General features: G+C 36.9%; 1 protein-coding gene across 8 annotated transcripts in view; it reads left to right on the forward strand.

Annotated features, from left to right (window-relative positions):
• Positions 1 to 14,580, forward strand: part of POU6F2 (POU class 6 homeobox 2) — a 351,339-nt gene that overhangs the window by 160,228 nt on the left and 176,531 nt on the right. For all 8 annotated transcript variants that reach the window (XM_032679951.1, XM_032679961.1, XM_032679969.1 and 5 more), the window contains 2 exons: positions 6,947 to 7,038; positions 7,949 to 8,177. In XM_032679951.1, coding sequence (XP_032535842.1) covers positions 6,947 to 7,038; positions 7,949 to 8,177 — 321 coding nt within the window. The remainder of the gene's footprint in view (positions 1 to 6,946; positions 7,039 to 7,948; positions 8,178 to 14,580) is intronic.

The following is a 14,580-nucleotide window of genomic DNA, read 5'->3' on the forward strand; positions in this document are numbered from 1 at the left end:
TGCTAACTTATACAGTATAAAAGAAACTAGAACTCTCAATATGAAGGGTCCAGTTCATAAAAAATGTATGTACCATTAACAAAAGATTTTTATGCACTGTACTTAGGGGGTGAAGAAAAGTAGAATGAGTCTATTTTGAATAAAGAACATACTTTTGCAATTATATTCCTTCATGTTTTCTGCAGTAGCAACACTTCTTTTCTTACATGAAATATCTGAAGTGGAAGAATATTCATATAGGCACAAATAAGAAAAAATTTCTCTTAGGGAAAAGAGAAAGAGGAAAAGATGAGACAGTTAAAGAAGACCAAAAGTAAAGATGGTAAAGAAGAAAATTTAAGGCTTTGGGAGAATTGGGGCTTTGAGTTATCTGTGATTTTTGAGCCTTGGTGTGGTAGTTTTTTGTTAGGTGGTAAATTCAAATGGTGGTTGCCCAGGAGAAGTTATCTGTAACATGAATCACTTAATTAGCCTGATTTTCATTATAAACAGTCACAGAGTTTTAGTGTTATCAGTCCTAATCCAGAAAGATGCAGGTACATAAATACAAACCAAGCTCTGTGCATACGAGTAATGAGGACGATGATTTCAGCTACCTCATGTGCCTTGTGTGGGAAGATCCCTTAGAAGAAAGTATCCACAGGGACCAGGCAGAGATGGTATTTTGTGCTCTACTGGCAGAATGATTTTGATCTCTCCAGATGATTTAGTAGCTTTGCAGTTCCAACTGTGTGGCAGTTTCAGATAAGTATAAAACTGTGGTGTTACTGAATGATACACTCGGTAAAGCAAAGCTGCTCTATTCATTCTGCTGTCTAATTCATTCCATTTTGCATGTAGAATTTTTAACATTTCTGTACAGAATATTACATTGACATATATGTCAATATGGTAAATCAATTTATACCATTTCTTTATCATGCCACAAACATTTTTGAAAGTAAACTAGAAGGTTTTTATACATTGGTAGGGGAAAATTCAGAATGAGAGTTATGTAAATTGACACAATCTGACATTGTGGAAGATTTGCACAGTATTTGTATGTTGTGCTAAAAGGATTGAACAGTAAAATAATAACATCAACCACTGCAGTTCTGTTAAGTTTCAGAATTAAGAGGTGTTGGTAGTAATCCTACTAACATGCAGATCTCTACTTGCTTGTGTTTCTTTTTGAGGGTGCCTAAAAATAAAAGCTTAGAATCTAAAGTACAGGTCAGTAGGAAAAGGTGAATTGCTTAATCATCTGTGGAATAACCTGGTACTTAGACCAGTTTTATACAATCCAAATGAGTGAATTGTGTGCCACATCTTAGGCATGGACTGGAAGGAGACAACTATCTAGTTACTTAAGTTAAATATGAAACGTCTAAACTTAAATTCATACCTTTCAGTGGATGAATCATTATTCTAATGTAATTTATGAGATTGATTTTCTTTGCTGAAGTAACAGGAATATCTCCTCTGATAACTGTAGGATAATACCGTTGTAAACTGGATTCAGCATAAAATCTCAATTTTCTCTCCTGCAAGTACTGTGTTTGTGAAATTTTGGGTAGCAATCTGATTACTAAGGTTTTACAATGAGGTGATTTGTGAAGGCTTCCTCCCTGCTAGTCCAAACTCTGAGGAAACAGGAAAATGAAAATAGTGAAATTAAGAGCCATAATATGGTGGGGTTTGGCAGAATGAAGATTGTTTGGGAGGTACATTATTTTTTTCATTATCAGTTGCATCTTTTTCTTTCAGCTACTAAATTCTGTTCAACAAGATTTTTCTTGGTATAATTGTCGATGGTTAAGGGTTCATTTAATGAAGAGATGAGTTGCTTTAATCAGAGATGATGGACTTCCACACACCATACCTGATAATAGTCAGTTTGTTTAATTTCTTTAAAAGTTACATTTTTTCTCCTGATAATATTGCTTTTGCTCTAAATGCAGCTATATTATATGCTCAGACAGTGAGTTTATTAGTTTTTTAAATGTAAGAACTATATTTCTCCCAGATAGTATTTTTAATGATTTCATTCTCAAAGCTGTATCTTTACTGGGAGTTGTCTCAGTGAGTAAAAAAATGTCTACTCTTGATTTCTTATTGTTACGGTAACTGAGAGATAAATGCAAGTAATTTAATGTCACATTTTGGAACTGTATCTAAAGATTTTAATATGAACTGTTCTTTGAAATGTTGTGTTCTTTTATTAATGTTTCTTCATTTAAAATATTTGCTTAAATCTCAGAAGGATTTATATGTTCTTTTGATTACTGAAAATCTAGTATTATTAAATTTGATCTTGCTTATTTTTCAAAGCATTGAGTACTAAAGAGAGGTGGCCTAGCATCTCCATGGGTCTGATACAAATGTGAGACACTTAATTCATTCTTGAAGACCATATCCAGATCATCTGCTGAGACTAGTCCTATGCTGCAATTTGGTCATTGGCTTTGAGTGAGCTTTGTTTCAGTGTTCGAAAAGAGATGCCAGTGTGCATCATGCCTTTGAGCAGGAACAAGAACACATCTGCAGAAGGGCCAGGGCAGAGCTGGATGTGCAAGTTTGATGCACTCAGTTGTCTATCCTGTAATGCTCTTCAGTGTAGTTCCATCTGCCAGTCAGCTGCAGGTTCCCTGCAAGCATAGTACACTGGGTGAGATAAGGGCATTGCATCCAAGACAGGATGCTGGGGAGCACATGCAGGCTCACCTTATCAGAACTGTTGGTAGCCCTGGAACAACCAAGGAGTCACAGAGCGGTTTTGTGTTCTGACGTTTTCCTGAACAGTGTAACCACATCTGAGGACATCTAGGTGCCTAAATAGTACTTATATGAGAATCCAGATTGGAGTTCCTCTTCCCCATTAGTTGTAAAGTGGGGAATTAGAGCGTTCTCTCCTTCTTGGGGTACTGGAAGATAAAGACACTTAGAACTGAATTACCATTTGTATTGCTGAAAATGCGTAAGAAACAAAAAGGAAACAAACTGTGGAAAGCCTGTTAATAACTAGTACATTTGCAGTTGTAATTTTGTATGAGGCTCAGAGGCCTTGGGCCTTGGGATGTAGAATTTCTTTTTTCTTCTTATGTTTGTCTTGTTGTTTTCTCTTTTTAAAACCATATATTGTACAACATGGGTTTTCACTTGGTTTGGGGAGGGTTTTTTTCTCTTTTTGATAAGAGGACAAAAAGGTTGCCTTGGTTTTATTTAGCTTTATTTTAAATAATATTTTATTTTAAGAAGGTTATTTTACAGTGTTTACAGTGCACTTCAATTTTTTATTATGTCATGCCCTTCCAGCCCCTTGGTGGGATGAGAGGTGAGCGTATGCATTATATAATTCATAATTAATTTATGATGAATCACATATGATGAATACTACTTATTAAATATTAAAGCCTTGTCTACAGTCATGGCGGTACTATGGCAGTAGCACACCTGTCTGTTCCGATGGTACTGTTGAGCAATTGACCTAGGCTCTGATATCAGCACCCAGTTATAAGAGAAGTCTTAGCTACTTCCCTGGATAAACAGTGTTAAGGAGAATTGGTTCTCTTTCCAGAGTAAGTGCCTTTTACTGCCTTCTCCTTGCCCCTTGTGCACCACCAGTTGGAGGTATAACAAGAGTACAATCTCTGGAAGGCATAGTTGAGAACAGAGAAGGTGCTGCTGGTAGCTCCTCAACTCCATAGGGACTGTTATGAGTCCTAGTTCCTTCCTTCAGTGATAGAAAGCTGGACAGAGTTGAAGAATAGCCTAACAGAAGGTAATGGCCTGGATCCGGACACGTGGAAATCCAGGCTAGATTTTGACAGTCCATTTTTATTAGTGAGGATTGGAATTCAGACAGGGGAATAATTTACCTGCAGAGGTCATTCCAGCATCTGTAACTAATCTGCTCCCAAATAAAGGCAGTAAAACAGAGGGCAAAAACCATGTAGGGGATTGCTTGCTACCAGTTTAGGGCAGTTGGTCCTAATGAAGGTATTTTTCCAAATTCATAGCAATAAATCTGTTAATCAGAAGTTGTAGAGAAATCAGATATAGACAGGGCTGTCCTGACTCCTCTGAAAACAAGGGAATCCACCCAGTCGACATTATGAGGCAGAAAAGGAAAAGTAACCTTCTATCGGTGTTTTGTGCTCTGCTTTGCCTTCCTGGGAGCATTGACCTGTGTGTCTCACTGAATACAGCAAGGAAAAATGCTGCCGCTGTGTGTGATGCAACAGAGCTTAACCCTGAAATCCTCACTTCACTGTATTTATTGCCAGCCCAGCAGGTAGATTTTCCCTTGCATTTTCTTGACTCAACTGGCTGTTATAGCAGATGGACTAGAAGGTGCAGGAGAGATGTGAGAATTTCAGTCTGAGAATGTGGCATGGATAATTTCATTTAGGATGCCACCTAAGACCCCATGAGTGCATGTGAAAGTGTGTGCTGTTTTCCTCAGATGCCTGCATCTTAGGGAAAGTAAATTAGAAGCAGCAGGCAGAGATTTGAGCACTGAAATAAAAAAAAAGGATCATCTGTGGTGAGTAACTGTGTGAAAGGATCCTAAGTGATTCCAATTAGTACAATGCAAAGGGAAAGGAGTGTAATTAATTTTGGCTTGATATATAATCAACTTGTACTACATAAAGATTGTGAGATCAAATATTGAAAATCCTTAGAGTACAGATAGCAGAAATCAGTTGTTCTTTGGATAGCTGTACCATGGAAAAAAGAATACTAAAGCACAGGTATATTTTTTCAGAACTTACTATTTATTTTCTGAGAGCTCAAGCTATAGAAATTGAAATAAAATCTAATACTAGTCAATATTTTACTTTGGTTTTGTTTTTTTCCCAAAGCTTTCATAGGATAATTTAGTGATTTGACAGATTATCAGGAGCTTGTTTTAATATTAATTAAATAACACACAAAGACAGAATTCTCAGCCCTTAAAATTACATAAACAAAATTGATTTATAAGATTTGATCTTAATGGGGAGTGATATATTCATTGGTATTGAGCCTTTGATCTAATACCACTTTATACATACCGCTGTGATGAGAAGATTAAAAAAAAGGATCATAACAGTATGTAGAAATTACCAAAGGAAAAATTATGTTTAATAACATAGTGGGTTTTTTGTATAGAAGGAACCTGTACTGGGGAAACCTTATCTTTGGTGTTAGGGATGGCAACTAGGATTGTTATGCATTTGAAAGAAACAGTTTTCACTGAGTCTCACATATCTCTCTTTTCATTTAACTCAAATTTGTAAATTGCAGATAAAAAATTTAGTGACTGCACCTCTTTTTGTACATTATTAGGCAATTGTTAGAATACTCACTGATTATTGTAGATCAGCTTATTCTCATTATTAAATGACAGTGATCATTAAAATGCCAAGTGTATTTTTACAGACTTGATCTTTATAAAATATCAGCAAGTTTTTATGATTTTATTAGTTCCAAATCAAATATTTCTGTAGACCATTTTTAAGTATTTTCAGAAAAACATCCATTTCTGAGTTTTTGAGACCACACAAAAATATTTACAAATTAATCAGATTTTCAGATTTCTGCATAATAACTCTGCACATTTATTGTTTAATCTAATTCTAAAATTCTGTTATGATTGATGCCTTGATGTAGAGAGAGAAGTCAATTGAATAATGTGTAGCAGTCAGTTTTATTTGTACCTTAATGTGGTGAAGGTGGATTTTTTTTTCACATTTCCATTATTTATAAGTTGTTCCCCTTGGAGAATATATAAAAGAATTTGTTTTAAATGAGCTGATAATACCCTCTTTAAAATTTATAAGTATGACAGAATCGTATCCTTTTTCCTTACCACTCAAGGATGTGCCAAGAAACTGGTTCTGAATTCTCCTGCTATTCATAGGACAAACTGGAAAAGAGCATCTTGTTAAGGTTTACTTAGAAAAGAATTTCAACCACTCATCAAAAAAAAAAAATAACAGAACAGGAGGTATTGTACCAACCAGCAAACCTGGTGCTATTGCCAGGATTTTATTTACAAGAGACCACAGTACTCTTGCAGCTACGTTTGATACTTGCTGTCATTCTTATAACTTCAAAGATCAGCGTGGGCCTGATCATGCCATCAGCTCTGACAAACTGTGTGAATCAGTGCAAGCCCTTCACTCAGTGAAAGTGGAGGATTGGGATGTAGTTTTGAAAACATCTTGGTACTTTCTTACAACTGATAAGATGTTTTTATTTTTCTTCTTCCCTTTCAAATCAATATTGCAGACTTCAGCAAAATCCAGTAGGGTTGGACTGTGTTTTGTGTTTAGCAAGTCATTAGTGCCCAGTGTATAGTTTGATTGTTGGATATCGATCATCTCAATAAATGCTGGAAATTCCTTGGTTTCACAGAGTTTTGCTCAACCTCCACATGCAATTTAAAAAACAAGATGTTATTTGGAAGCATACCAGTTTTCAGTTATAATAGTGCCTTTTTATTCTGCATAGTAGAGCCTTTGCTGCCTCAGTAAATGACAAAAGAAAAAGCTTTATTAAGATAGAAAGTAGATGTGACTTCATTGTTTTTCAGATAATTTTTGCTATCAGAGATTACAATGGCTGATGTTCACCTAAGCATAAAAAAATGCAGTTCCCACATGCGCGGAGTGCTCATGTACACTATGTAAATTGATGTATAATGTAACCCACATTAACTGGGTTGATGATATCTTCAGTGCTGTCAAATTTCTTCAGCAGCTTCACTGCTGTCAAATTTCTGTAACTCCTTGAATGAGTTGACTGGTCTGAATGAATGTTAGCATAATTTATGCAGCTGATAAGTGATTTGAGTGCTTGAGTTATTGATGAAGTACTTTAACATATAATTTTTGGCTTCATGTTATGTGACATCAGAGTAGGAGGTAACGTGGCAGTCCCCAGGCTTGATATTAAAGTCACTTTGCTCTTTGGATTTCAGAGGCCAGAGGAAACACAGTGCTGCCTGACACAAGCACAGCAGACCAGCACCAACCCAGTCAGTCCCATCCTGCATTCCCTATTGGGCCTCAGGTCAGTATCTTTTCTTTCAACTAATTGAAACGTACAATTTTATAAAAATTAAATAACCATGATTGATCATCTTTGATTTGTGTAATGTAGAAGGCGTGATTCTCTTTGGCTGCATTCAATGTTACAGAAAGGGAGCACATATGTATTGTGTATGGTTTAGAAGTCATGTTTGGCAAGATCAGTTTTTTGTATGTTTTTCTAAAATAAAACCTAAGCAGTTGCATATTTAAGAGGTTAAATTATTTGAATTTCTTATGTAAATTACTTTTGAAATAAGTGTAAAAACTTAATATTAAAAATCTTGTGCAATTTTAATACACCATCTTTGGCTCTGACAATTCTGCCTGTCACACACAACTCTTGCATTGGTAAGACATTTCTGCCAGGTATTTGTTTTCTGTTGAGCACAGTGTAGGCACTTAATGAGATTTTTAAATATTTTCCACTGCACTTCACAATTTTATCCAAGTCCAGCCATACTCAAAAAAGATATTCGATATTCTTCCACTTTCTAGGACAGTCTTGGTCCACAAAGTTTCTGATAATTGTTACTATAGTGTTTTCTGTTGTTACCAATCAGTATACAACTGGGAAGATTTGGGAAATGTTGGTATTTAGGTACTTGTAGGCTGACTTGAGTTAGACCTTCTTTCATTCATAAATTATCTTTGGCGAATGTGTAATGAATTTTCCAGTCTAAATTCAGCTGGGATTGCTACCATGTGACATGATTGGGGCTTACAGTTTCAGACTGTAAAACTTTCTGTGGTGGTGAAAATGTGTGCTTTAAGATATTGGAAGCAGTGCATATCTGTAATGGAACATGAAGGATCCCAAGTCAGAAGAGTTATAAGCGTGTAACACTGAGCTATACACAGTACAATAGCTTTGTGTTTGTGGTTTCTTACAGCAGCTACTGACAGCCCAACAATTAGCCTCAGCAGTAGCGGGGGTGATGCCAGGAGGCACTCCAGCCCTTAATCAGCCAATCCTTATTCCTTTCAACATGGCTGGGCAGCTGGGGGGCCAACAAGGACTTGTCCTAACTCTACCTACAGCGAATCTCACCAACATCCAAGGACTGGTAGCAGCAGCTGCAGCAGGAGGCATCATGACTTTGCCATTGCAAAATCTACAAGGTAAGTCATGCTGGTCATTTTTCTAATAGGTTCTTTCACTTGTTTGTTTTACATCATCTCTCCTTTAAAACAAGTGATCTCTTTTCCAAATTAAATGTTGCTGTCCATGCATATTGAAAGTTAGTACCTGGCTTGTTTTTGAATGCTTGAGAGATACTTAAGGGATATTTACATTTTTTAAAAACATATTGGAGGTGGATCCATTCTATGGGTCAGTGATGTAAACCACTTGAATGATTCATTAAGCTTTTTCTGTCATCAGTGATCAATGTTCTCTAATCTCTAAAATTTGAAATCATAGAATCATAAAATCACAGAAGGTTAAGGTGTTGGAATGAACCTTAAAGATCCTGTAGTCTCAAACACCCCTGCCATGGTAGGGACACCTCTCACTAGACCAGGTTGCTCAAGGCATTATCCAACCTGGCCTTGAGTACTGCCAGGGTTGGGGGTTCCATGGCCTCCTTGGGTAACTGTTCCAGTGTCTCACCACCCTCACAGTAAAAATTTCTTCCTAATATCCAGTCTTTCAATTTGTACCCATCATTACAGTTCCTGAAAAACAGTCCCTCTCTGTCTTTCCTGTAAGCCCTCTTTAGACACTGGAAGGTTGCTATGAGGTCTCCATGCAACCTTCTCTTCTTCAGGCTGAACAGCCCCAACTTTCTCAGTCTGCCTTCATAAGGGAGGTGCTCCAGTCCACTTATCTTCATGGCCCTCCTCTGGACTTCCTCCAACAGTTCCATAACATTCTTATGTATGTATGGAACTGTATGTAGTACTCCAGATGGAGTCTCACGAAAGCAGAGAAGGGGGAGAATCACCTCCCTCAACCTGCTGGCCACATTCCTTTTGATGCAGTCCAGGATTCCATTGGCTTTCTGGGCTGTGAGCATACACTGCTGGCTCATGTTCAGTTTTTCATCACCCATCACCCCAAGTCGTTCTCTGCAGGGCTGCTCTCAACCACTTCTCTGCCCAACCTGTAGGTGTACCTGGGGTTGCCACAGTCCAGGTGTAGGACCTTGCAATATGGTTTGCCAAACATCATGAGGTTTTCATTGGCCTACCTCTCAAGCCTATCGAGGTCCCTCTAGATGGCATCCCTTTCTTCCAGTGTGTTGACTGCACCACACATCTTGTTTCACCACTGCTGATTAGAGCAGCTAAATGGAGGCAACTAAAAGCACAGTATCACATGAAAATAACTTAAAAAAAATCCAAACAAAAAAAAAGCCCCTTTTATAATAAGATCAGAGTTTTCTCAGCTGTTGTCCTTGTCCCAGATACATGTTTTTGTTCTTGCTGTGGGAGGTCTGCTTTATCAATAAGGTTCTGCCAAGTAACAAGCAAAAAGTCAATGTCTGTATGCATCCTCCCCATTATCTGAGTTGTACCATATTTGCAACTGTTCTACCCTAAAAAATCTGCTGCATTTTCTCTGCGTTTTAAAATCAGACTGAAAGCTGTTCTAGAAGATCTCTTTTTTTCTCTAGTATTCTCTCCTGCTAAATCAATGCATCTAATGCTCTTAGTAACAGTACTCAATCCAAATGCATATGATATAAAATACAGATAGTATTAATTTACTATTCCTAACTATGTTGATGCTTCTCAGAATGCAGTTACTGCTGTACAGAACTGAACAAAACATAGCAAGTTAACCAATATCTTACAATAGAATTGTACTTAATGAAAGAAGATAGTAAAGGCAGTGATTGTCCAGTGCAAAAGTGATAAAGGTGTGAGCAGGACATGTCAAAATAAAGCTTTAGCTCTTTAGATTTATTTATTTATTGTTATTTCTTTCTGATGTAAATGATAGGAAAAGTTTTTCTCAAATGAAATGGTAATTTTTTTTAAATGAATCCTCTGCACTGTGCCCTAAATACTTTTTAGTTATCAGACTCTGGTGGCTGCTGATTACCAGGTGTGTTGTTTGAAGCATCAGAGCCTGTCGGTTGTGAAACAGAGAAAGCGAAGAGACAGCTCATGTGTTAAACAAACTCCCTTACAAAGCACATGCATACTATTCTCACCTGTTGGAGTAACTACTTGCCTTTACCTTGTGCATGTTTTAAAGTTTAATGTCAACAGACCTCTCTTATCATAGTTGTAAATGGTTTTCACTTTAATGTTTAAAATAATGTCTCTCTCATACCATTAAGCTGCACCAAAGAACCTGTCATTCATAAATCATAGATGAAAAGGACACACTAATGCACAAATTTTGCTTGTTTAAAATTTGAGAGTACATGTAAAGTAGGGAACTGCAGATTAAAAAAATAATGCAGGAACAGAAGTGAGTAAAAGCAGATAGAACAAAGTGAAGGGGAAGTAGCTTTTTAGTGTAGGTGGATGATGAAATCTTAATGAAGAAACAGGCATTATAAAAATGTATCCTTCCACTCTGAAGTGCTCCAGGTTACAGTTGCTGGGTATGTTGTATTCTAAATAAACATAAGCTTGTGCAGTTCTTATGTCATTTATTCACCCTGTGTTGCAAAGCTGGAGAGTAGGGATTAAGCCAGGCAACCTTTGCTCTTTATTTTAGCCACAGATGTCTAATTGCTGGCTAAAAGAGGCAACTCTGCTGCCAAATGAATTTTGCAAGCCATGACCTTATACCAGATGAAAAAGTTCCCTTATAATCTTAACTGGGAGACAGGAGCATGGGATCAAATAGGGACTTGCTGAAGCAACAAGTACAGTTCCCTGTCTATAAACATAATCATACCTTCCATAAAATATCTGAAAGGAACAGAACTCATGAATTTATTTAGTTGTGTTGCTGTTTGTTGTGTTCTGTACCCTTCCTTCCCTATCTTCTAGGCAAGTGCTACTGCCTGCCCTCAGTATTTGGAACTGAAACTGATACACAAGACAGCAAAATAACTTGGTCAATAGCTCTTAGCCACCCTGAATCACAGCTGTAAAATGCTGTTGCTTCTTCTATAGCCCACTACCCAATGTGTGTGTGAATGAAGGTAGGAATGAGGTGAGAATGTTGTGTGGTATCATCAGTTCTGTTGAACCTGATTGGCTTCCGGTGCCTGTTTTTTGTGGTTGGTTGAAAGATAATCATAGAATATGTGTTCTCTTTTGTAGCCAGCACTTTTTTAGGAATACTCATAAAAGCCCATGCTTCAACACAGTTTTGGTAATTCCTTTGGATGAAATCAGACCATAATTATCAGCTTCCATCTCTGAAACCTCACTGTGGCACGGTCAGCTTTGATGACTGGGGGACATGTTTTCATGATTTTTTTGAGCCTGTCTTATTACTCCTGTTGTTGTCTCATCTACTGTCCCTGAATTTTCAGTGAAGCCAAGCATAGATGTCCACAGCTCCTGTGAGCTGGGTATTCACAGCTTCTGTGAGCTGGGTCTTCTCTTATCTTTCTTTTCTCATAAGTAAACTTCTAAGCTCTTCATCACAAACTACCCTTGTTAGGAAACTCAAAAGACACTCCGAAAATTTTTTGAATAATGTATGAATTCAGAAAAGGTCCGGTCTAACACAGTACTTGAATTCACACTGAATGTTGATCATGGGAGTAACTCCATTACATTTTCTGTGATCCACACACAAGTTTCACTGATTTTCTTTTTGTGAACTTTCAGGTCTGGTTCAGGATAAGAAGACCTCAGGGTTACTGGATAAAACAATAAACATTCTCAGTTGTGGAAAGACAAAATAACACTCAGTGATAGGAATCATAGAGGAGATATGTTAAGTGTTTAAAATGAGAAAACAAAAGTGTCTTTTAAAAGTTAAGACATTGGTAAAATGGAGCGATTAATGACATGGAAATTACTCACACAGTATAACTTAGTGAAATTGCCTATTCTTCACTTGTCAGTTACCTATAAATAAGATTTTTTTTCCCAAAGGTATTTGTCTTAAATTGTTCAGTTGCTATATGGTCCTGAGCCACCACTAAGTTGACAGGAATTTCATTGCTGTAAGTGAAAAGAGGTTTGGACCAAACCAAACCTCTTTCAAAACTTCTTTTCTTCATACATACTTGATTATTTTCTGTGCATTACACTATGTCATTTGCCATACACACTACTATACTGTATCTGGTCCCTGAGCAAATACATCAAATGTGTGTAAACAAAAAAAGGAAGATGAATGTGTAAATTCTTGCTGTGAAACTTAGAAAAATATGTTTTCCCTGGCTTCAGGTAAGCAAATTTCATATGCACAATGAATATGCAAGGAATAAAATTTACTGCAATGAAAGAGGGTTGGTGGCAGAATAGAACTATCTGCCTTAGTGAAAACAGAAATCTCTGCACGTAACACAGATTTACCTATGGAATTTTGGCTTTCCACCAAATTTGTAATCCACTAAAAGCACTGAAGATAAAAGTTTAAAAACCCTCCATGAAAGTTGTTGTCCTGAGAAATTTACACACTTGTTTTCCCCTCACTATTTCTTAGAATTACAGCTGGAGCATACCCATGCTTACCTAAGATTTTGGAGGTGTCACAATAAAAATGGTAAGGTTGTGAGAAGGGAAAAAGTGAGGCAAGTACCCCAAAAGACAGCAGGTTTTCTGTCTTTTGCTCTTAGTCCACTGCTTCTTGGGCCTGTCTTTATTGACTTAATGCAGAAAATAGTCTGCCGGCTTTTCTCTTAAACATCCAAACTTGAAGTCATCAATATTCATCTTATTGTCTTCAGGAAACTTTTCTAAGGGCTGAACAGTTTCAGGTTCTGCATGTCTTTTGCCATGTCAGATTTCTCTGGGTTTTGGGAGGAGTGTGTTCTATTTTTTAATTTTACTTATCCTTCTCAAGAGTCTCTCCAAGGGACAAGTAGTTGCTTAATCTCAGAGTATTCAGTAATGCCTGGGAGCTGATATTCGTGAAAGGACATTCTCTCCCTAAGCCCATCTGATTTTTATGTCTTGATATAATATTTTTGTATAGCTGAACAGAAAGATACCTTTGGGGGGGGGGGGGGGCTGAGTTTGTTCTGTCTTGTTTTCTTAATGTCATTTTAACCCTGTGGATTTCCTGTTGAAATAACTGAGAAGTGGGAAGGTATTCCAGTGATAGGGAGTTGTTAACAGCTGTCCTCTCATTTTATTCACTTTTCCATGACAGTCAAAGCAGTTTTAGCTGAAAAAGTAATGTATTTGAGCTATTTTTTAGTATAGTATGTATGTTTGAAATTAGAAAATGACAATGTTGTCTGTCAGCTCACTGCTGACCACTCACACACCATGGATAACAATTTGGGAGTCTCTCTGCAAAGGGTTGGTCCAAATATATTATAGCACATAGCAATGTCCCAACAGTGTTCTAAATGTGTGCACTGATACAGAATGACACTTGAACCCTGAAAGAAATCAACAAGTTAGACATTGTAGCCTCATGCCACAGAAACTTTGTGTATTTTATTTCTACTACGCATTGTACTGTTCCTAAAGTGGATGTCAATAATTTATTTACAAGTCAGAGTTTTTCAGTCTTGAGTTGTGAAAGAAATGAGAACAAACTATCTCTCTAAATCATTAGTGAAAGGCTTCAGTGCTGAAAGGAAGCCTTGCATGGCTGAAAATGTGAAATCATTAAATTACATTATTTAAACAGTGGCAGGTCATATTTTAGCAGCAACACAATGGAAGGGGAAATGTATTAAGCATCTTAGAGATAGGAGACAGCCATTAAAATGCGCTGATATGGGCTACAATAGATATAGAAAATGGTTAAAAAAATTAAAAAGTCTTTTTTATGTGGAGATCAGTCAAAAAGAATGTTAGGTAAAGACAATAGTAACAAAAGGAAAAAAACCCCTATTGTTTACATTTATTAGATCTTGTTTCATCTGAACAGAGATTTGTATAATTAATTGTGTAACAGATAAAGTAAATATGCTCTGTCTGCATTCCTCCATGTACACAGACCTTAAAAATCAGAAATCAGACAGAGATGAAAAACAAAAAGAGACAGAAAAGAAGTAAACTACAAACCTCAATTGCTTACTGATCTAGAGTCCAAATTCCAGTTTCTTAGAACATTTTTCCCTTTTAACTAAAGTGATACAGTCCCTATTCATTTGTATTCCCCTTCAAGTAACATGAAATAGCTTTCAGAGTCTACAGAAAGGCAGTGTTTCACTTATGTATTTTAATGAGCACCAATGTCAGTAATAATCAAAATGATGTTTCACTTAGAGGAATAGTTTATTCCCAGGTACTTTTGCTGTGTACTAACATAACCAGAACAAGAATGACAAGAACCAAGAAAAAGAGCTGCACTCATAGCAATTTCTGTGAAGCCCTCAAACCAAATATACCTCTCCTATCTCTGTATAAATGCTGCACAAAATATAGTCACTGTGAAGTGCTCACTTACACAAAGAAGGGGTTAGCCAACCCCCAAGAC

This window comes from Chiroxiphia lanceolata, chromosome 1 (assembly GCF_009829145.1).
Source record: "Chiroxiphia lanceolata isolate bChiLan1 chromosome 1, bChiLan1.pri, whole genome shotgun sequence".
Lineage (NCBI taxonomy): Eukaryota > Metazoa > Chordata > Aves > Passeriformes > Pipridae > Chiroxiphia > Chiroxiphia lanceolata.